General features: G+C 32.6%; 1 protein-coding gene across 5 annotated transcripts in view; it reads left to right on the top strand.

Moving 5' to 3' along the window:
• AGPS (alkylglycerone phosphate synthase) overlaps positions 1–24,031 on the top strand; it is a 134,498-nt gene that overhangs the window by 33,983 nt on the left and 76,484 nt on the right. For all 5 annotated transcript variants that reach the window (XM_003921831.4, XM_074399425.1, XM_074399426.1 and 2 more), the window contains 6 exons: positions 985–1,105; positions 1,200–1,274; positions 5,401–5,472; positions 6,778–6,857; positions 9,884–9,964; positions 21,498–21,623. In XM_003921831.4, the coding sequence (XP_003921880.3) occupies positions 985–1,105; positions 1,200–1,274; positions 5,401–5,472; positions 6,778–6,857; positions 9,884–9,964; positions 21,498–21,623 (555 nt within the window). The remainder of the gene's footprint in view (positions 1–984; positions 1,106–1,199; positions 1,275–5,400; positions 5,473–6,777; positions 6,858–9,883; positions 9,965–21,497; positions 21,624–24,031) is intronic.

Below are 24,031 nucleotides of genomic sequence, written 5' to 3'. Positions count from 1 at the left end.
TAATGACTTAAAACTTTAATATGTTTTGTTGGAGTTCTTTTAGTTATTTTCTTCTCCTATGGGATAAGTTTCATGAGGTCAAAATATTTTTTTCTGTTTAACTCACACTAAGGCCTTGAAGAGTGTCTAGTTTATGGCAGGTACTCAGTAAGTATTTATTATGTAGTACCTTAATAAGAGATTAAGAGAATATGGAAGTATCATATTTTTTCTTTGTATATTCTTATACTTCCTTTTTTCCAAGTACTGTATGCTAGCTTCCCTACCACCTTCCTCCCCCAGTAGCAGATTTTACTTGGCCAGCCATTTATAGACCTCTTCCTATATTCTAGGCATGCCGTTAGGTGCTTTTTAAAAAAAATTATCACATTTAACCTGCCTTCCTTATAATAGCCCTATACATTTGGTGGTAATAATCTCATTTAACAGACAAAGAAGCCAAGGCTCATAGAAGTTGAGTGACATGCCCAATGTCTCATAGTTTTAGCTTTGAAGTTGAAGATTAGATTTCAAGTTACCTGTTAGGTGAAATTGAATATCAAGTTTATAATTATGTTATAAGTTTTAAAGCAACTCTATAAAAAAATGGATTTATTACTTATTTTGAGGCTTTCTGTTCATCATTTTAAAAGTGCAACTGAAGAATAAGAAATGCTAAATTTTATTGACAGGTGTAAGTGTAGATAGTGCAAAAGTCAAGTAACTTCCTCCTAGTCTCCATAATCTGAAATGGAATATTGCATACTTTGCTATCTTCCCTATTGAGTGCAATCTTTGGAAATGAATGTGATTAGCCAGAGAATTTGTAATATGTTATTCTCATAAAGCTGATTTCTGTGTATGCTATTTGGTATTTTCCTATGCTTCAGCCTTACCTTAGGAATGTTTTAAAGCAGTCTACATTTTGTAGTCATTCTCTCTAACAGAAGTACCCAAAATTCATTTTTCTAAAAATAAGTCAAAGAAACCAATTTTATTTTCTAGGCATCCTTAAATCCTAGTGATACACCTCCTTCTGTTGTAAATGAAGATTTTCTTCATGACCTTAAAGAAACTAATATTTCATATTCACAAGAGGCAGATGATCGAGTATTCAGAGCTCATGGTAAGTTACTTTATCTTAGCCCTATTTATTTTTAACAAAAATTTTCTATAATTTAAGATGTTTTTGTGTTTTTCTTTTTAAAACCACGAAACAGGTCATTGTCTTCATGAGATATTTTTGCTCAGGGAAGGAATGTTTGAACGAATTCCTGATATAGTTTTATGGCCAAGTAAGTTTTTCTTTCTTTGTATCATTAATTTAGTATTGCTAAATTTTAAGTAAATTTAGTATTGGAAATATGCACTTTTTGGCTTATGAGTTGTAAAAAATATAAATTGCTATGTTTTTAAGAGAGTTTACAACAGTCTTGAAGCTCATTTTTGACCTGGTTGTTCTGAACTATTGGTTTTAACAATTCATTTTGTTATTGATAATTAAATAATCATTTCAAATATAAATAATCATATTGAGAAGTCAGTAGAAAAATGTATTTTTTGTTTATTTGGAAGTTTCATGAAATTAGTGTCAATGATACATTCAGATATATAGAATTATTAATATAATCGAATACTGCAAACTAATATTAGTAATAATTTGATGATATCAGCTTGTAAACTTTAAAAAGCCTGGTGAAATGATGAAACAAGTTTTATGTATTATGTATATGCATACTGTGTTTGAAATGAATAATTAAATTTTGAGTAATTATTAGGATTTGGCTTGGGATAGAGGATGGATGAGCTTTCTGTTGTAATTTTCCTCTTAGTGAGGAGTAGGTACCATATTTATAAATCTGAGGGTTTTTTTTACCCATCTCTTTTAGCAGGTAATTTAAAGCAGAACAGGTATATTTTTCCTTGCTGTCCATTATTGCGTTTTTTAAAGAGTTTTATTGATTTTTGATTATTTTTCTCTTCACATCTTCCTTTTCAGAGTGTATATTCTATTTTTTAATAAATTGACTCATTCATGGACTCTCAGTTCTTAAATGAGTTCTCAAATGAGGTACTTTGGAGGGACTATCTTAGGGAAAAATTATGGGGGCAAGAGGCAGGTGAGATACACAGGAGGAAAATCCAAGAGCATATGTAGTAGAGCTGAAACTACTTTCCTGATACTTGTATATTCTTCTATACATTTGGAATATTTATGAAACAAGTCTTTTGTCTCTATTAGTTTAGTATAGAAATTTAACTGTTCCTGAGGAAAAGATATTCTCCAATAGAAGAAATATTTTTGTTTTGCCTGCTTGTTTTTTTTTAGTAGCTTAAGGTTACTTCTCTACCAAGATTTAGAGGTTTATTCCATTTGTTACTGGAAAACATGAAACCAAAATTTATCAATTTTTACTTCCCATAAGAAACCTAATAGACCATACTTTGATTTATCTTGATAAGAACTTTCACATGTACCTTATAGATATTTTCTTCATGTCTTTCAATATTAAAATACTGAAAGAGCTGGGCTTGGCAGTGCATGCCTATAGTCCTTGTTACTCAGAATGATGATGCAGGTGGATCACTTACCCAGAGTTCGAGTCTAGCCTGATCTAGCGAGTCCCTCATCTCTTAAACAAAAACAAAAACAGAATAGCATAGTGGAAGTATCTTTTGTTTTAAGAAATCCAAATATTCTCAAAAACCCAGATGTAGTAAGCAGTCAATATTTCACAAAAGTTTCTTTGTTTTGTAAAATCTTTCCCATTTTACTGGTTCCCTAGCACCTTTGCTCTTCCACTTTTTTCCATCCCAATTTCCAAGTCAGTTCCTTTTCAGTGTATATCTAGGTTTTTGTGAAACTGTAAGGATTTTCATGCCTCATGTTTCTTGCTTCTTTAAGCCTGCCATACACACTTGGGAGATTAATTCAATAATCCTTTTGCCAACTTCTTTCATACTTCAGGAATCGGTATGAATGGTGTATTCCTGGCTGAATCAAGTTTATAATTTTATTCTGTTGAATATTCTAGTATAATGACTTCTTGGAAATAGTTTCCCAACAAGTTATAAAGTCACTGAAGTCTTTATTTAATTTTAATGTAAATTTCCTAATGGTGATGAAATTCAAGTTTTTCTTTGCAGAAGGGTGAGTTTTGAGACAATGAAGAAATTTGAAGCAATGTGGTATTTCCTAGAGTAGATGTGGGTGTCTCATCTTGCAGTATATGTGTGTGTGTGTGTATATATATAAAACACTAGGAAATCTATTGTAGTTGTGTTTAAGTCTGGCTTTGATCTGAATCAGAATTCTGTGTTGTTTAGGATTAGGGCTTAAGAGTAAGGGCAATTACTTCACTTACTAAATTTAGTATTTACGCATTATTTTCAATGGCTTAAATAGCAGAACTTTAGGACTGTGAAAATACAGGCTAGGTACTTGAGGATAAGCAGTGAATAAAACAAAAATCCCTGTTTTTAAGTGCCATACAGTTTACTGAGTGGAAACAGATAATCCACAAATAAATATGTAACACTGGATAGTCTTTAGTGCTGTAAAGAAAAGCAGAGCATCTAAGAGGGTAGTGTGAACAAGGATGGTAGTGGGATGGGGGTGCAGTTTCAGATAACATGGTTTTTGATTAGGCGACAGTCCTATAAGGTAGTTTTGCCTTGTTGAAGATTTGTTAATAGACATCTTTGGGCATTTTATGAATTATGAATTAATGAGTATTCTATTTAGTAAATTTACCACAGATAGCAAGCTTTATAAGCTTAATACAAAAGCTTGAAAATAGATATTTATTAAAAATTGGAATGATACAAATGACATGTTTTCTTAGCTTTACACAAACCTTGGATAAGATAATCGTAACTTTTATAGAACAGTATTTTTGCTTTTATAAATGGATATTCATTTGTTTTCCTCAGCATTCTTATTACCTACTAAGTCCCTAGGCTCTTAGCAGCTAATACTGGAGTTCTGCATAATTTTCTTGTCTCCCGTCTCATTCCTCCTTGCCATCTCTCTATTAGGAGGTTGATTTTTCTAAACCAATCTCTTTGCCATCTTGTTCCCCTCCTTAAGAACCTCCACTAATGTCCTCTTGCCAGTCAGGTTGAGTCTTAGCACCTCTTGCTTGGCATTTAAAGTCTTCCAGTCAGGTTTTTATTACTTATACAATTTTTACAAGGATAAAGAGAACCCTTTAGCTATGTACAAAGGAAAGGAATTTGTGTGCAGTTTATTTTGTACAATATTGTAAACATTTGTTTAAACAATCATCAATGGTGCTAAAATTAGTAGGTGAAAGTATGATGAGAAACAGGGTGTTTTATATAGTCTAAGATATGTAAATACCGTGTCACCAAGTTTTCCCACTATAAGGATACTGTGTTTCTTGTTGAAATTACTAGGTATTAATTTAATTAATTTAAACAATACCTATTCTGCTTTAGAAATTACTTTTTAACCTGTATATTTATTGGAGAGAATTTTCTTTTTCAAAAGCTAAATATGAATATGCCCTATATAAACCTTTTGAGATTGGCATAGGAATGGTAATGAGACTCCCAACAATTCCAGGATTGTTTAAATTAATACCAGTGAATTTCAGATTAATACCTATTAATTTCAACAAGAAATTTGAACCATTTCAATTTGAAGAAATTTCAATAAGGTATTAATTTGATCAATTAATACCATTAATTTCAACAAGAAACACAGTATCCTTATAGTTGAGAAACCTAGTGACACAGTCTAACCAAATGATGTATTTATAAGTTAACATTACTGGAAATGAGACATGTAAATATCATGTGCCTCTAGATGTAATGCACTGAGAAAGATACAACATCACTTCTGTGGAATTATTCTCAAAATATATAACCTGAACTTAATTATGAGGAAACATCTACAAACCCAAATTGAGGGATATTCTGTGAAATAACTGACCATTGTTTTTCAAAACTGTCATGGTCATGATGACTATTTTTAAAGAAGACAAGGCAACTAAATGTAGGTTGTGATCTTTGGTTTGATTCTGGTCCAGAATAGAAGACATTAGTGGGACAGTTGGAAGTATTTGAATAAGGTCTGTAGATTAGTTTATTGTATTATATCAGTGTTGATTGCTTGGTTTTGATAATTGGACTGTAGCTGTATAAGATGTTAATATTTGGGGATGTGGGATGAAGGAAAACTTTTTTACTATTTTTACAACTTTTTTGTAGTCAAATTATTTCAAAATGAAAAGTTAAAAAGGTAAAGTGTTTTAATACTCAGTTAACTAATTGTGTTAATGAGTGAATAAATGAAGGAAAACTTTAGAAAACGAATTCCACAAGTTCTTATTTGGCAAGGTTATCAGATTTTATTCATGCCCCTGTAATTAATTTATTTTCCTTTTTTTTCAACAGCATGCCATGATGATGTAGTTAAGATTGTGAATCTAGCGTGCAAATATAACCTTTGTATCATACCAATTGGTGGTAGGTATTGTGTTTTTTAAATTTTAATATGTAAATTTGTTATATTTAAAATATTTGTATTTTAAGTATTTGCATCACCCTACTGAAAACAAACATTATTGTAATTATGATGCGATTATTCTCAAAAATTGACTTATGATGCTCATTTGTGTTCTAAGTAGGATTCCTTAAACTGTTTGAGACATGGTATACCTTCATTCATGGCTTTTCCCTCTATGGGTCCTAGTTGAAGCTGTGATTTAATGCCTGAATAAGAAAATGTTTCTGCTTTAGTAATTACTTTTTGATCTGTCTATTTATGGAGAGAATTTTCTTTTTCAAAAGCCAAATATAAATATGTCCTATATAAACCTTTGAGATTGGCATTGGAATGGTAATGAGACTCCCAACAATTCCAGAAGCTCCATATTCCCTCTTCAGCTAATGCTTTTTGTTGAATGCATGTAAAAAAAGGCACTAAAATGCCATTTATTATGAAATATTTTTCTAATTCCAAATGACTGTGGCAAGAAAATAGTCGTTACTGATCACAGACATCATGTTATTAACTGACAGTTCATGATCTCACTTTGTAAAATTAAGCTGAACCTTACAGATTAACAGCCCCTGTACTTCTTGTGGAAGGTAACTTCCACATGTTTTCTTTCATACAGAACATAGGGTAGGATGAGTCAAGAATTTATTCTGATATATGGTGATTTAGATCTGGTTAAGAACAGAGAACGTTGTATTATTCTTTAATGATATCAAGAAAGCATTTTTCCTTTGACAATAAATGTTAACATATATTTAAGTAGCTTCTATGTATTATTCTATATTAAAATCACTTTTTCACCAAAGAACATCTAAATTTGTTTTTAAATATCTCGTAATCTAGACATTTTAAGCTTGTTTCAATAAAAATGATAAATGAATTTTGTTAATTGTGGTAGAAAGGAAGTAACGATGTCTCTAGTTGTATAGGATGGGTCTTTTTTCTTTTAAGCTACCTCTCCACAGTAATTATCAGCTTAGAACTTTTCTAATCATGTTTTTGGAGTTCTACAAATTGCTAGGGGCTTCACTTCAGTGTGGCATGTCCAAGGGATGGAGACATAGCTCACTGCTTTATTTTAACACACAGCATAAAATAAAGGTGAGTTTGTTTTTAGTGTGTTAGCATTTGCAAATTGTATTTTGCAAAGTAGTAATAGGTATCACTTTTCTAGTGGGCCTATCTGTATACTTGAGATGAGGGATTTCCCCTAGAAATATAGCTAAAAACAGAATATTTAAACATAAAATTGTTGTTTCTTATTTTGGCAGGAGGAACAAGTGTTTCATATGGCCTGATGTGTCCTGCAGATGAGACAAGAACAATTATTTCTTTGGACACTTCACAAATGGTATTTAATAATTTGAGATTTATTTAAAACATTGTCTTTATTGGCTCCGCCTTAATTGTCATTAAAAAAGAATCTAGCCCCTGGGCGCTGTGGCTCACACTTGTAATCCAAGCACTTTGGGAGGCTAAGGTGGACAGATCACTTGAGGTCAGGAGTTCGAGGTCAGCCTGGCCAATGTAGCAAAACCTCATCTCTACTAAAAATACAAAAATTAGCTGGGTGTGGTGGCGTGTGCCTGTAATCCCAGTTACTCCGAGGCTGAGACGTGAGACTCTATTGAACCTGGGAGACAGAGGTTGGAGTGAGCCAAGATCACACCACTCTAATCCAGCCTGGATGACAAAAAATAGAAATAAAATAAAAGAATCTAATATCTATTTTGTTTTAAATGGATTTCATCATTACATTTTACCCTTGTATTCAGTTCTCTAAAAGGTTTACTTTTACCCTCAGGTGTATATCTTGATGCTATTTTACCAAATTTGAATTTTTTTCAAACACCTAAGTACAGAGAATAGTATACCCATTTTCTAGATTAAATAGTTATTAACATTTTGTCATACTTGCTTTATCTGTGTTTTTTCCCTAGTAGTTTTAGAGCAAATTCTAATACAATGCTATTTTATACCTAAATATTTCTGTGTAATCTCTTTTAAAAAGGACATTTCTCACATAACTACTTTATTATTATCACTCCTGGCAAAATCAAAAGTAATTCTTTATGTTATTTAGTAGTTAGTCTGCAGTCTATTTTCAATATAAAAAAAGTCTATTTTATAGATCATTTGTTCAAATGGGGATCTAGATAAGGCTCATATTAGCTTTCTATGGTAGCTCTTAAGTCTCACTTTATGCAAAAGCCTCCTCTTACTCTGTTTTTTTTCTTTTGAATGATCCAGACTTTTAAAGAAATAAGATTATTTGTAGTATAGAATGTCATATTTTGAATTTGTCTGTTACTGCTTCTTGTCATTTAACTCTTTGTCTAAGCCCTGTATGTCCACTAAATTCGAAGTTCCACGTAAGTCTAGTTAGATTCAGGCATTGCCTAATTTTTTTTTTTTTTTTTTTTTAACAGCAAGAACACCTCATAGATGATAATGTGCTTTTAAAAAAATGTCACATAACATCACTAGAGGTGTGTAATAGCTGATTGTCCCACTTTTAATGATGCTACCATTGATAAAGTTCAGATGGTGAAACTTATTTTATTGCAAAGTTCCTCCTCAACCTGCCTCCTTATCCCAGATTTTAAGAAAAGGCCATTTATTTCCTCAGAAGATAGCTGAAGAATAGCTTATTCTGGAATGTTAACATGGGTTGGGTAGTATATATGGGATGTAATTGGGTAGCCTATATGTTTTCTTTAGTTTTTTTTCTTACTCTTTTAATTTCCTTTTTCTACCAAAAGGTATATTTGAACTCTTGGTAGTTACAAGGTGTATATTTAGAATGAGTATGTAATTGCCTCAAGAGCCAATCTGTTGGGGGAGAAGATATATATATATATATATATATATATATATAAGTACCATCAGATTAATACATTCTTTGTCTTTTCATTCTGCAATTTAATAATACTGTATTTTATTTAGCTGCCAAAGGACCAAAAGCCTGATTATACCATAGTTGTATTGAAGGTACTATTGTTGGCTGGGCGTGGTGGCTCATGCCTATAATCCCAGCACTTTGGGGAGCCGAGGCAGGTAGATTATCTGAGGCCAGGAGTTCTAGACCAGCCTAGCCATCATGGTGAAAACCCTCCCTACTAAAAATACAAAACTTAGCTGGGCATGGTGGCACGTGCCTATAATCCCAGCTACTCAGGTGGTTGAGGCAGGAGAATTACTTGAACCCAGGAGGCAGAGGTTGCAGTGAGCCAAGATCACACCACTGCACTCTAGCCTAGGTGACAGAGCAAGACTCTGTCTCAAAAAAAATGATAATAATAATAAAGAAAAAAATTACTATTGTCTTATAGTGAGAGTATAATTATAAAGAGTTTTATGTAACATAAAACAAAAAATGCATTCACATACATCATCTTATTTAATATTTTTCACAGCCTTATGAATTAAGAAGTGCAGTTATTTGTATGTGTTTAGATTTGGAATTTAGGCAGCAACTGCTATTTTTGTATTGTCTGTTGTGCTCTTTTTAAATTATTATTAAATGGACTTATTTATATTAGTTATTGCCATGAAATTGAACATATGAAAGTAGAAAGATTCCCTGGGATCCCAAAGAGAGTCCTGTATGTTACCTGATTGCTCACCAGAGAGAAAGGGGAAAGAAGTCTGTTCTCAGTAGTAGAAAATAATTCATGAAAATTCATATATGTATATGAGTTAGATCAAATAAGAATGCCAAGTAACATTTTTTATTGGCAGTCACACATTTGGTAAGTTGAGCCAGATGAAATTTAGTTCCTTCTTTTGAGCCTGAGGCAGGGATATGCTTTGTTTTGTACATGGGGTCTCTGGCCCTGTTTTGAATTGAAAACAAAGCAGGGATGCCATCTCCTATATTCAAATGTCTTTACAGATTTTTTTTTTCTAATCTTATTGTCATATTCTGATATTCTTAAATTAGATAATGATTGCTATGTTAACATAGTGCAGACAGTATTTGCACAATGCCAGGACTTGTACATGCTGTTTTTTTACATGGAGTATCTCATTTAATTCTTGTAGCCGACACTATGTGTTATTACTGTGTACATTTTACAAATGAGGAAACAATAAGCTTAGACAGTTGAATAATTTGCCTAAGGTAAGAGAAGGAGTTTAAATTATCTGAATAATGACAGTCTGTGTTTCAAGACTGCATAATATACTGCCTTTGTATGTTGTCATGTTGGATAGTCAGGGATAAGTGGAGAGTTGGTTTCCAGTGTGGGTGGTTAGGGGGAACCCTTCTTGCCTAATCACTATTTTATCATTTGTCGCTGTGAATTAGGAAGTTATATTTCCTGAGAAAATATTAGTAGTTCATGTAGATCAGGTTTCTTTCTTCCTCTGCAACAGAATCGAATTCTCTGGGTTGATGAGAACAATTTGACAGCTCACGTAGAGGCTGGCATAACAGGACAAGAGTTGGAAAGACAGGTATGTTATTTCTTTTTCTTACTTAATTTTTTTTAATTGACTTATTCTATTATTAATTCTGATGTTATTTTTTAATGAAAATTTTCAAAACTGTATCCCATCTATAAATGAAATACCTTTATGATACATTCATTCACTCAATGAATTTGTTTAGTTTCTATTATGGGTCAAGCATTGAGCTAGATTCTGAGGACATGATAGTGAATAAGGCATTGTCTCCTACCCTCAGGTAGCTTAGATTAGGACAGAAAATTAGATAAATAATTAATGATTGGGAGTGAAAATTGCTACATGGATGCTAAGTGCAGGGTATTATGGGTCATCAAATCAGGCTATGTGGGATTGAGTTGGACAAAGAAGGTATTACATGGAATATGGCACTTCTTTTTTTTTTTTTTTTTTTTTTTTTAATTCTGAGTCAGTGGCAAAGAGCACAGCATTTAAAAATGAGATTTCAGGATGAGTCTGAGTTAGCAAAAAAGGTAGATAGGGATGGGGAGAACAATCCAGAGGAAGGAGCATATGCAGAGCTTCTCAGGGTGACTGTTGCTTTTGAGGGACTATAGATAGCTGAATATGGCTGAAGTCTAGCATGTGCATGGGACAACATGTCTTTTTGGTATTTGTATATTGGATGTAAGTGGGTACAGTAGTGGTAAAGGATCAAGCCAGGAAAACATGAAGAGTTCAAATCATAAAGGTCCTTTTAAAGCACCTATTAGAAGTTTGAACTTTACTTTTTTACTTAGATTGTCTGGCTGCTGTGTGGTGAAATGGGTGGTCTATGTAAGAGTGTACTAAAAGACTGCAAGAATCATTTAGGCATGAGTTGATAGTGGCCTGAAGTAGTAGAAATGAAACAAAATGGAACAATCTGAATATGAAATTCTAGGATCTTGGTGATAAATTTCATCAGTGGGTAAATGTTGGTATTCTTGAACTTTTCAGTGCACAGTTTTGTTGACAACCACTCATTTCATAAATTAGTGATATTCTTGGAGTTTTTATGTACTTTTTTGGGATCCTAATGAATTTTTGGAAAACTTTAGATTTCCTTCATGGATTCTAAGCAGGTAGCAGTGCAAATAAATTGGTTCCTTCAACTTCCTCAAACATAATCAAGATAACTATAACTCAGCTTTTGTAAACAAAAAACTAGAAAGTCCAATTTGTTAGTGATATACTGAATACTTTGTTCAACTTGGGTTATAGAGACTTTTCTTCCCCAAACCTTTAATAGGAAGAGATGTGATGTGATTGTTGATCTTAGTTTTTTTCTTTCTTTCTTGAAAAGTTGATTGATGTTGGTCTGCTCCTGACCATGTCTAGATGACAGGCTTTGAAAAAAAATGATTGAACTATTTATTTTTTATTTAATGCAGTAAGATGCAGATAACTGGATTAAAATTGAACTTATTTGTCAAAGGCAGTATTAAAGATCCTCAGTAAGTTAAGGTTTTATATCAGGTAAATAGATTTGTCAATTATTATAGTTTATAATGAACTTCAGTGGGCAGAATAACAGTATTTAATGAACAAAAAAACCTCTAAAAAGTCCTGTATCAGTATTCCATTATGCTTGAATGAGGTATTATCAGCACAGCATTTTTTTTTATAACAAAGAATGGCCTTTTATGTCACCAATTTTATATTTTTATTATAGCATTTGATGTAGTATTTTAACCTTTCCAAGTTTTCTTTTTTTTTTTTTAAAGGTTAGAATTAAAATTCAAGGAACATATTTCCTTGAAATTTAAATGACATTTTCGCAGACTAGGAACTTCTGATATTTTATCTACTAGTTCATTTCCCTAAATGCCAATATAGAACTTTTTTTTTTTTTTTTTTTTGCCTCCAGTAGGCTATAATATAGTTTCTACAGCTATTTTGATCCCGGTTAAAGTTCTTCCTCATTAAACTTCTGTGTTCTTTAGATTCTACTTCAGTTGAGGTAACCAGTTTAAAACATCCTGCCTTTTCTTTCTGCAAGCTTAAAATGACACAAATACAGTAGTTGGGTAGCACAGACTTTAATCTCTTTAACTTGTAAATCTCATTGATATTAACATGATAAAATTTAATGGAAGCTGCTAACATTTCAATTATGGATTTAGAGAATTTTTTCTAGGTTTATTAAATCTTTGGCTACTTTGGTTTATTATTTGATAATCTGAGGATGTCGAGTCTAAGGTTTTTTCTGCTTAGGGACAGCATCACTAATAACTTCACATTATCTTTCTTTGTTTCTAATAGCTATTAGCTCTCACTGCAAACCTCAAATATAGCTCCTAGCTGTGTGACCTTGGGCAACTTACTTACCTTTATGCCTCAGTTTCTTTACCTATAAAGTGGGGACCCTAATTCTACTTCATGGGGTTTTTTGACAAGATGAAATAAGTTAATATGAAGTACTTAGAACCTTGATGCATTCCACTAATTTTTATTGAGCACTATTTGCTTCTTTCAAGCATAACTGACTTTAAATATTCTTTTTATGTGCTATAGGCTCCCAAATTTATATTATCATCCCAGACTTCTTTCCTGAATTGATATATCCACTTGCATATTTACAGTCATTTCAAACTCTGCATTTTAAAAACTGAATTTTTAGAGGAAAAATTTGCAATCTTACCTCTAAAATGTGTCTGTTCTGTGGCCGCCTTCTTTTCAGAAGATGGAAATTCAGTTGCTTGGGCCACAATCTTTGAAGTCATAGATTTTTGTTTTTTATTGCTTTATAATAGTTTGAGATATAATTGTCATCTAATTAATATGTACAATTTGTTAAGTTTTGACATATGAATATTACTATGAAACCGTCAGCACAATCAAGAAAATTAACATATCCACCAACCCCCAAAGTTTCCTCTTGCTCCTTTATAATCCTTCCCGTCTCCCACTCACAACTCCTAAGTGATCCCCCAGCAATCACTGATTTGCTTTCTGTCACATAGATTTGTTTAAATTCCCTAAAATTTTAATAAACTAGAATCCTACAGTATATATGGGAGGGAGTCTGTTTCACTAGACATAATTATTTTGAAATTCAGCTATATTGTTGCATTTATCAATAGTTCATTTCTTTTTATTGCTCAGTAGTATTCTGTTGTATAGATATGCCACTGTTTTGTTTATGCACTCACTTGTTGATTAACACTTGGATTATTTCTAGTTTTGGGCTATTACAAGTAAAGCTGCTATGAACATTCATGTATAAATTTTTGTACAGACATACGCTTTCATTTCCTTTGGGTAAGTAAGTGGAAATGGAATGAATAGATCAGAATGGTATGTATGTATTTACCTTTTTGAGAAACTATGAAGTTTTTTCCCAGAATGATTATTTCACTTTATATTCCCACCAGCACTATATAAGAGTTCCAGTTTCTCCATATCCTTGCCCATACTTATTATTGTTAGTCTTTTTAATTTTAGTCATTTTAGTAGGTGCATAGTAGTATCTCATTGTAGGTTTGTTTTTTGTTTTGTTTTTGAAACAGGGTCTCACTCTGACGCCTGAGCTGGAGTGCAGTGGCACAATCATGGCTGACTGCAGCCTTGACCTCCCTGGGCTTAGGCAATTCTCCCACCTCAGCTTCCTGAGTAGCTGGGACCACAGGCAAGTGCCACCATGCCTGGCTAATTTTTATATTTTTTTGTAGAGATGGAATTTTTTGCCATGTTGACCAGGCTGATCCCAAAATCCTGGGCTCGAGTGTTTCACACACGTTGGCCCCCCAAAGTGTTTGGGATTACAGACATGGGCCCTTGTGCCCGGCCTCAGTATAGTTTTAATTTGTATTTCTGTAGTGACTAGTGTTGTTGAACATCTTTTCATGTGCTTATTTGCCATCCATATATTTTTATTGGTGAAGTTCTCCTTAAATTATTTGCCCAATTTTAAGATTGGGTTGTTTTCTTATTATTGAGTTTTAGAATTCTTTATTCTAAATAAGTCTTTATTCTAAATAATTCTTTATTCTAAATAAATCTGGGAATAAGTCTTTTTTCAGATATATGCTTTGCAAATATTTTCTTTTAGTCTGTGGTTTCTCTTTTCATTTTCTTACAGTATCTTTTGAAGACCAGCTGTTTTTAATTTTTATAAAGTCCAGTGTATGTATTTCTTTGTATCATGCTTCTGCTGTTATATCATAACCCAAGGTTGCGGAGATTTTTCTCCCATTTGAGTTTTATAATTTTTAGTTGTTATTTAGGTCTCTGATCAGTTTTGAAGATTTCTGAGTTATTATTTGTATGTGGTGTAAAATTGGATTGAAGTTAATGATTTTTGCACATAGATATCCAATTGTTCAGCACCATTTATTGGAAAAGATTATCCTTTCTCCACTGAGTTGACTTCATGCCATCATTTAAAAAAAATCTGTTGTCTATGTATGTCTGCATCTGGTTCTGGACCTTATATATGTCTGTCTCTGTGCCAATACCATACTGTTTAGATTGCTATAGCTTTAACATAAGTCTTTTTTTAAAGTTGTTTTGGGTGTTCTAGGTTCTTTGTTTTTTTTGTTTTGTTTTGTTTTTTTGAGATGGAATCTTGCTCTGTCACCCAGGCTGGAGTGCAGTGGCATGATCTTGGCTCACCACAACTTCTGCTTCCTGGGTTCAAGTGATTCTCCCGCCTCAGCCCCCCAAATAGCTGGGACTACAGGCATGTGCCAACACCCCCAGCCAATTTTTTGTATTTTTAGTAGAGACAAGGTTTTACCGTATTAGCCAGGATGGTCTCCATCTCCTGACCTTGTGATCTGCCCGCCTTAGCCTCCCAAAGTGCTGGGATTACAGGCTTGAGCCACCACACCTGGCCAAGTTCTTTGTATTTCTATAGAAACTTTATGCTCCTATGGAAATACCAGTTTCTATTAAAAAAAGAAAACGTCCAGTTGGGATTTTGATTGGGATTGCATTGACTCTGTATATCAGTTTGAGGAGACTGACAGCTTAACAGTATTGTTTCTTCTGACCTGACCCATGAAAATTGTATCTTATTTTTTTGTACGTTTGTAATGTCTCTCACGAGTGTCTTTTGGTTTTCTGTGTACATGTCCTTTATGTATACATAGATTTATTTTAGAGACAAGATCTCATTCTGTTGCCCAGGCTGGAGTCTAGTGGCACCATCATAGCTCACTGTAACCTCAAATTTCTGGGCTTAAATGATCTTCCTGCTGCAGTCTCCCCAGTAGCTAGGACTATAGGCATATCTCACCATGCTTGGCTAATTTTTTAATTTTTCTGGAGACAGGGTCTTGCCATATTGCCCAGACTGGTCTCAAACTTCTGGCTTCAACCTATCATTCCACCTTGGCCTCCCAAAGTGTTAGGATTATCGATATGAGCCAATGTACCAGGCCTTGTATATTTTTTCAAATAGGATTTATCCCTAAGTAGTACATATTTTTTGGTGCTGTTGTAATTGGTATATTTTAAAATTGTCAGTTTCTGGTTGCTTTTTAATAGTGTATAAAAATACAGTTGACTTTTTTGTGCGGGTCTTATATCCTGCAACCTTAACTAAATTCACTGAATTTTACAAGCTTTTTGATAGATCTCATTGGATTTTTTATATAGATGACTGTGTTATATATGAATAAGGACAATTTTATTTCTTTATTTCCAATCTGGTTGCCTTTTGTTTCTTTTTCTCACCAGTTGTACTGGCCAGATAATATTGAAAAGAAGTGAGAGTGGAACCCTTGACTTGTTCCTGATTTAGGAGAGATGCGTTCAGTCCTTTACTATTAAGTATTTGTTAACTATAGGTGTTTTTTGTAGATACCCTTTATCAAGTTGAAGAAGTCTTTTTCTTGTGTTAGTTTATAGAGTTTTAATTAAGAATGGGTGTTGAATTTGTGGAAAAAAATGCTATTTTGTGTCTTATACTTGAGGTTAAGTTGAAGTAATTATTTAAGTTCAGTCTTATTTACTAATGTAGAAAATCAATGCTAATTTTTTTCCAATTTTTGCTTTAGTGCCATCCCACAAATTTTGATATGTCTATTTTCATTAATTTGAAAATATTTTCTCCTTTTTTGATTTTTTTCTTTGATACGTGGTTTACTTACAGGTATGTTTAGTTCCCAATTATTTTGGGATTTTTTTTCAGATATCTTTCTGTCATTAATTTCTATATTCTCTTGTGTTCAGAAAACATACTTTATATGACTTGAATTCTTTCAAATTTATTGCTTTTTGTTTTATGGCACACAGTATAGCCTATTTTTAAAATATTCCATGTGCACTTGCAAAGAATGTATCTTCCTGCTGCTGTTTGGTGTAGTAGTCTTTAAATGTCTGTTAGGTGAGATTGATTTATAATGTTATTCAGGTCTCTAATATTTTTTATTTTCTGCCTACTTGTTTTGTCAGTTATTGAAAGAGGGATATTAAAACCTCAAAAATAATTATAGATTTGTATATTTCTTCTTGCATTTCTATTTTTGCTTGGTGTGTATTAAAGCTCTGCTATTAGAATAAATGTTCAGGATTGTTATGGCTTCTTGATTAACTGACTCTTTTGTCATTATGAAATGATCTTTATTTGTGATAATATGTTTGTTCTGAAATCTGCTTTTTCTGATATTAAAATAACTATTGCTATTTTCTTAGCATGGTATATCTTTTTGCTTTTTTCATTATTTTACTTTTAATTAGTTTGTATCTTTATATTTAGAATGTCTTTCTTATAGGCAGCATGTAATTGGTTCTTTTTTAAAAATCTAAACAATCACTACCTTTTCATTGAGGTTTTTAGATCATTTACCTTTAGTGTGATTTATTGTTGTGGTTTAATTTAAATCTGTCCTCTTGCTATTCATTTTCTGTATTTCCCATCTGTTTGTTCTTTTCCTCTTTCATCGCCTTTTTTTTTTTAAATTTTAAAAATGATATATTTTATCTCTTTAGTTCCTTTAGTAGCTTTAAATTTTTGTTTTGTTTTAGGATTTGTAGTATACATCTTTAACTTATAACAGCTTCCTTTGAGTGATACTGTAATATTTTGTGGTATCATTTAAAAAATTAAATAATATGAAAGCATCTTATATATTTACCCACCTGGTTAACCTTTCTGATACCCTTAATTTTGTCTGATGTTATTTGCCTTCTGCTTGAAGGACTTCTTTTAACATGACTTTTAGTGTGGGGTCTGCTGTTGGCAAAATCTTTCTTATTTTGTCTGAAGAAATCTTTGTTTTCAAAAAAAGATACATGAAGTGAGTATAGAATTGTAGATTGATAGTCTTTCTTTCAGCAATATAAAGATGTTGCTCCACTGTTATCTCACTTCATTGTTTTTCATGAGAAACCTGATATTATCTTTGTTCCCATGTATGTAATATGTATTGTTCCCCTCTGGCTACTTTTAAGATTTTCTCGTTATTACTGGTTTGAGCAATTTGATTGTCATGGACCTTAGTGTAGTTTTTCTCTGTGTTGCTTTTGTTGAGGATTTGTTAAGCTTTTTTGATATGAAGCTTTATAGTTTTCATCAAATTTAGGAAAACTTTGGTCATTACTTCTTCAGCTATCCAACAAACCTTCCTCTCCAACCTTTAGAGACTCTGTTTGCTCACTTATTAGGCTACTTGAAGTTCCAGAGCTCACTGCTACTCTTTTCATTTTTTTCTTTTTGTTCCTGTTGCTATGTCTTGACGTTCACTAATGTTTTATTTTGCTATGTCTTTTCTGCTCTATCCTATTAAGTATATTTTTAATCTCAGATATAATATTTTTCTTCTCCAGATGTTTAATTTGGGTCTTTTTATGTGTTGTATGTCTCTACTTAACTTGTTGAACATGTAGAATACAGTTATAATAACTGTTTTAATGTTGTCAGCTATTTCTAACATCTGTGTTAGTTCTGGATTGGTTTTGATTATTCACCATGTAATGATTATGGGGCGTTTTCCTGCTTCTTTGTATGCTTGCTAATTTTTGTTTATTTTATTTTTATTTTATATGTATTTTATTTTTTAATTTTACAAGGTAATTTTTGATTAGATGGTAGCCACTGTGAATTTCTATGTTTTTCAATTCTATAAATATTCTTCAGCTTTTTTTTCTGGGATGCATTTATTTGGAAACAAGTGATCCTCTAGTTCATGCTTTTATGATCTTTTGCTTTTTTTCAGTCTGAGGCTAATTATTTTCCACTACTGTAGTATGACTTTCTTGGGTATCCTACCTAATACTCTGTGAATTAAGAGTTTTCTCATTTGGGCTGGTGGAAACAGGTACTGTGTCTGGCCCTCTGTGAGTGCTGGCACTATTCTGTAATCTACTGGTGTCCAATCCTTTGAATGTCTAGCCCTTTTGCTTGTATGTGGTGGCAGATATCATGAAAATTAGGCACAGACCTTTTTTAAGCTCATCAGCTATTGTTAGTGTTAGTGTATTTTTTGGGTGGCCCAAGACAATTATTCTTCTAATGTGGCCCAGGGAAGCCAAAAGTTTGGACACCTGTGTTCTAATCCATTTGGATTGTTTCTTCCTCTGGTCTTTGATAATTCACTCACTTTTCATTAGCTTTTCAGTACTCTACTGAAGACCTGAGAGGAACCCTCTGCAAATCTCCAGGCATCTCTCTTTGTGTTACTTTTTTCTGCACTTTTTCCTATGAACTCTAAATTCCTTGATTGCCCACAGCTCTATACTCAGTCTCAACTCAGTGTTTGCCAAGTTCTGCCTGGTTTCTGTTTCCATGGAGTGCTAAGCTAGGGTCAAATCACAGTGCTCACCACCTTCGTTTACTTTCTCATAGGGATCACTGTCCTTCCTGACTGTATGTTCAGTGTTTGAAAACTTTTTTTCTTCTTTAAAATACAGGGATGGGGTCTTGCTGTGTTGCCCAGATTGGTCTTGAGCTCCTGGCATCAAATGATCCTCCCCCCAAACCTCCTAAAGTGTTAGGATTACAGGCGTCAGCCACCATGCCTGGCCTGTTTCTTCCATTTTTCTGTGTTTTAGTCTTTTTAAGTAGGAAGGTAAATCCTAGCCCCTTTTACTTTAATTTGGGTAGAAGGGAAAGTTCCTGCTCTGCTTTTTATTTTTTTCATCACACTTCTAATTATTCTGTATAATTGAATTATGTTTCTTATTAATTTCAGTTTCCTTTGCTATTTCTCTAGTTTTTTTTTTTTTTAGCAGCATACACATTTTTCTCAATATTTCTCTATAATATAAAAACCATAGTTTAGGTTCTTTTAAAGTGATATATCTGAATCTCAGCACATAGTCAATAAATATTTGTTTTTTCAGTATTGAATGGGAACACAAGTGAGATAAAGCTTTTATTTCGTATTGCTTTATGGCACATGGTAAGTGGTTAATGATCATAGTTATTGTTATCTAGCATATTATGGGGCAGAGATGTTATTTTATTAAAAAAGAAATTTTGAGTCAGGCGCAGTGGCTTATGCCTATAATTCCAGCACTTTGGGAGGCCAAAGCAGGAGGAATTCTTGAGCCCAGGATTTGAGGCTACAATGGGCCATGATTGTGCCATTATACTCCAGCTTGGGAGACAGAGTGAGATCCTTTCTAGGAGAACGTGGGGAGTGAATATTTGATTAATTGTATGTGTAAATCTGTGGACTTTTCTTCAGCAAATTTTTCTTACCAGATAATGGTGTTAACAGTGATATAGACCTTTAAAGGAGAAAGTGGCTAAATGTTTATGATCTTAGATACCATTTATTAAGCACTTACTATATGTCAGCAATTGTTTCTCACTAAATTTGTATACTGTGGTATACTGTGGTATGCAACAGTAAATGACAAGTATCAAACCCAGGTATTTTTGGGTTTTTTTCTTAAACTTTATGGCAAGAAAACCCAGGCTTTTAACCATTACACTTTCTTCACTTATTTAGTAGGAAGTTAGTAAGATTTTTAACAAAGAAGTAAATTTAAATTGGTGTGATAGAGCTCCTTTAGTATGGGAACCATCCGTTTTTTTTGTTTTTTTTTTTGTTTTTTGTTTTTTTTTGGTGTCTTTATCTTTTGCTTTACACAATTCCTGGCATATAGTACTTGCTTGTAATTGGAGAAGGTAATGAAGTAACATACCAGACAAAAGAAACAAATTAATAGTCTATGTAATATCAGATATACTGATAGAAATAGTTTAAGTGTGTACTTAATTATTTGCTTCTGCATAATGTAAAAGTTTGTTTCGTCATGGGAATATGTGAAACCTCTCTCTTTAGTACCTGCTACATCTTAGGGCTCTATGAATGTCTTTTCTTCCTTTCCCAATTTCACAAAATTGAGTAAAAGGTTATGTTCTAAAAGAAAATTGAGTAACAGCAGTGTTTTAAGAGAAAATAATATTCATAGTGTTTTGTTTGGGGATGGAGTTAGGGAAGAAATTTAATGTAACAGTCTGATAATCTTCATTTTTAACCTCTTTAGCCATTTATTTAAGCTTCTTTTTTGTAGATGGATGTTAACCTCTTAAAACTAAATAATATATTTGAGTATTTAGTGGAAAAATCTTAATAGTTGATGTCTTTTAAAATCTTGTTTTCCTAGCAGCAAAATTAGAATAGATAGATAATTTGCATTGCTGATATGCAAAACCTAACAAATTATATTTAACCTAATAGGCTTTCATATTTCAGAGTACAACTTTCACACTATACTTAAATACACATATACAGACATGACTCTGCGTGGCTTACTTGAAAAATAGAACAGTTGCTTAACTGGATGACTATCAAAATGATCAACACAAATTGATGGGCTTGAGTGCATCAGACAGTGGGTATGCAGATGGTGGTGTCTGTACCATTTGACAAGAGATGGCTGAGTCTTTAAAATGATTTCATTGGAATGGCTTTGGTGGTGTTGCAGTAAAGGGCATCTATTCAATTTCAGGTGCTGTGCAGATGGCAAAGCCAAACTAATATAGAAAAATGAGAGGCAAGTGACTATTTAATGTACAGGAATGCATGATCTGCATCACAATTAAATGACAATATTACATGCAGGAAACCTGGCCAGATGCCTGTACATTAAAACACATGTCTCCTTGAGAGAATTAAGTACAGGCAATTTGCTCAGAGTTTCTGCAGGCCTGCTGGATATTACATTAGGGTAGAGAGAACAAGAGATTAAGTGCTTTATTTATTGAAAGTGTTTAGGTGAAGTTGGCAGTTATTTAAGCATGATCTGATCACCATAAATATTTAAATTATCTCTTTGTAGGAAAAAAAGGTGGGGAAGGACAGCTGGCCTCAAAACAAAAGGATGTAAGGAGTATGATTGGTGAACCTGTGAAAAATAAAGCTTTTGGCCTACATCTTTCAATTTTGTAAAATTTTCTACTAGGCAAAAGCTTACAAAAATTTTTAAGGACCAGTGTGATGAAAGTATCTTTTCTTGCTATGTAGAAATTAATAAATTCAAATATCAGTGACATGGAAATTTTAAAGTGGGAGGAGTTAATGTGTTGAGTGCTGTATGTAATGGGATCATTTTCACTGTAAAATGTTAATGTTTTGTTTTTCAGCTTAAAGAAAGTGGTTATTGCACAGGTCATGAACCAGATTCCCTGGAGTTCAGTACTGTAGGAGGATGGGTATCTACTCGGGCATCAGGCATGAAGAAGAATATCTATGGCAATATCGAGGACCTGGTAAATATTTTTCTAGTTATTATGTAATAATTGATTAGTATATAGAGATTATTATAAAATGATTAGAAGCCTTTAAAAATTAAGAGTTGGATGGTAGATCCCCCCTCCTGTTAAGTATACGCCTTTATAATAACTATAATAACATTGAACATAATATTGTAGAAGTTAATAAAGACACAACTGTGGTCATTATTTAAGGATGCCACTTTTCCGGTGACTACATGTTAAGCTTTGTAGATGTTTCACAGTATCCAGCTTGTAAAATACAGTCAGCTCTGTATATCCACTGGTTTCATATCCACAGATTCAACCAAATGCAGCTCAAAAATATTTGGGGAAACAAAATTACACCACCACAAGGAAAATAATACAAAAAATGCAGAGCAACAATTTACATAGTATTTGATATTCAGAAATATTCTAAAATGATTTAAAGCATATGAGAGGATGTGTGCATAGGTTTTATGCAAATACTGTGCTGTTCTATGTGAGGGACTTGAGTACCATGGATTTTGGTATCCTTGAAGGTCCCAGAACCAGTTATATGGGGATACTGAGGGATGTCTATATACAAATATTATTTTACAAGCCTTGTGGAAATGAAGTCTTCAGCTCTACCATGATTTTAGTCCATTTACTTAGGTGATTTTATCATTGCTACTCTGTTGCCTTAGGAGTTTTTACATTTTTCTGAAAATATTTTTTTCCCAATATAGAATTAAAGAGGCTGATTGAAATTGTTCTGCTAAGTAGTGGTATGACCTGTCATGTTTTATGTGCACACTACCTTTTGTAGCTGATATGGTGCCAGTTTGCTGGGAGTTGGTATAATAATAGTATATGACTCTGGACACCCTAGTTAGTGATTAGGTATCATTTGTTCCATTTGTAGCTTTTCCAGTGATTAGTTGTGTGAATTTGTACAAATTGGTTTGCCTTTCTAGACTTCAGTTTCCTCTTCTGTAAAATAGAATAATGATATTTGCTGCATAGAATTATAGTGAGGTGTAAAGGACAGAAAATGAAAATTCAAATTCTCTGGTGTGTAGTAGGTACTCCATAAATGTTGTTCCCTTATTGTCAATCTTTTCATAATAGTTTAAAAGAACTTTAATTTTAGACTATTAAAGTGATGTTCCCAACATTATTCCTGGAGCTATTTAGCTTTGCTTTTGATATCTACAGTTTCAACATTTTTATCAGTATCTTTGTTAATAGGAATATTAAATCTTTAATGAAATATATTGGTTCTTTATAGTTAACACCCAGGAGTTAAAAACTTTTGTCTATATTGTGAATTCTTCTTTAAATGTTTACATTATCCTATTTAATTTTCTTTATTCAGGACATCGAGAAAAACATATTTTTCTTTTTACAATTAAAATAATCTAAATTCAGTTTTGGGGAGAAAATTTTATCCTTTTGCTACTGGAGTATTAAGAACTTTTTGAGTTAAGCAAATATTTGATAGCTACATTTAACACTGCCAAAGCATGTAATTTATTTTAATCACTTTTTGGAGATACTTAAGGGATACAGATTGTAAGGATGCATAGTAGTATACTTATTTGCATTAACAATTACTTAGCATATTTTATTTTTAACTTAAATTTTTAACTTTTCAGTATATAGTATCCTCTGAAGCTATCTTAATTTACATTGTTTGCTTTTGTGAAAATTTTACCAAAGTTGATACTCTTTTAATACATGTGGCTACGATGGAACTCATGAAAAAAAACTTAAAGAACATGTTAATATATTTCTTAACATTAGTGCATATTTAATTAAAGCACAGTAAGTAATGATACTCATAGCTTATTTAACTGTTTGAAAAAAGTTGAAGATAGTTGTTCAGTCCAAATGTTTTAAAAACTTAAAAGTTTTAACATCTGAAGAGTCAGAGGTCTGTGTATGATGGGATAAACTTTTCATCTTCAGTTCTGGTTCCCACTTGTTTTCAAGGTCATTTTTAGGAATTCCAACTATAGTCCATCCAAATATTTCTTAATTTAGTGAATGTCTTTTCACTGAAGGATTTCCTGAGCATTTATGATTACACTTTCTTATGCTAGTGTTACAGAGCTGAAGCTCATTGCTATTAGCAGTAATCCACTGCTTCTATGAAAGGAGCCTTACTGCATTCTTTAATTATGAAGCACCATTAAAAGGAAAAACATTGAATTCTGTAGTGACAAAACCAAATTAAAAATTCTGGATCTTCACAAAAGAAAGTAAATATGATGCAGTGAGCATTTAATTTTGAAGAATTTTCTGAAATAAATGCTTCTTTTAAAATTACAATTGTGAATAGACAATTCAAGTAATTAGAAACTTATTTTTTATTAAAAAAATATTCATTACAGAAGTATAAAAAATGTATGCTAGAGCTGGGCATGGTAGTGCACATC

This window comes from Saimiri boliviensis, chromosome 5, assembly GCF_048565385.1.
Source record: "Saimiri boliviensis isolate mSaiBol1 chromosome 5, mSaiBol1.pri, whole genome shotgun sequence".
Classification (NCBI taxonomy): domain Eukaryota; kingdom Metazoa; phylum Chordata; class Mammalia; order Primates; family Cebidae; genus Saimiri; species Saimiri boliviensis.
Note: the sequence above shows the minus strand (reverse complement) of the source record. Positions and strands in the feature narration are given on the sequence as shown.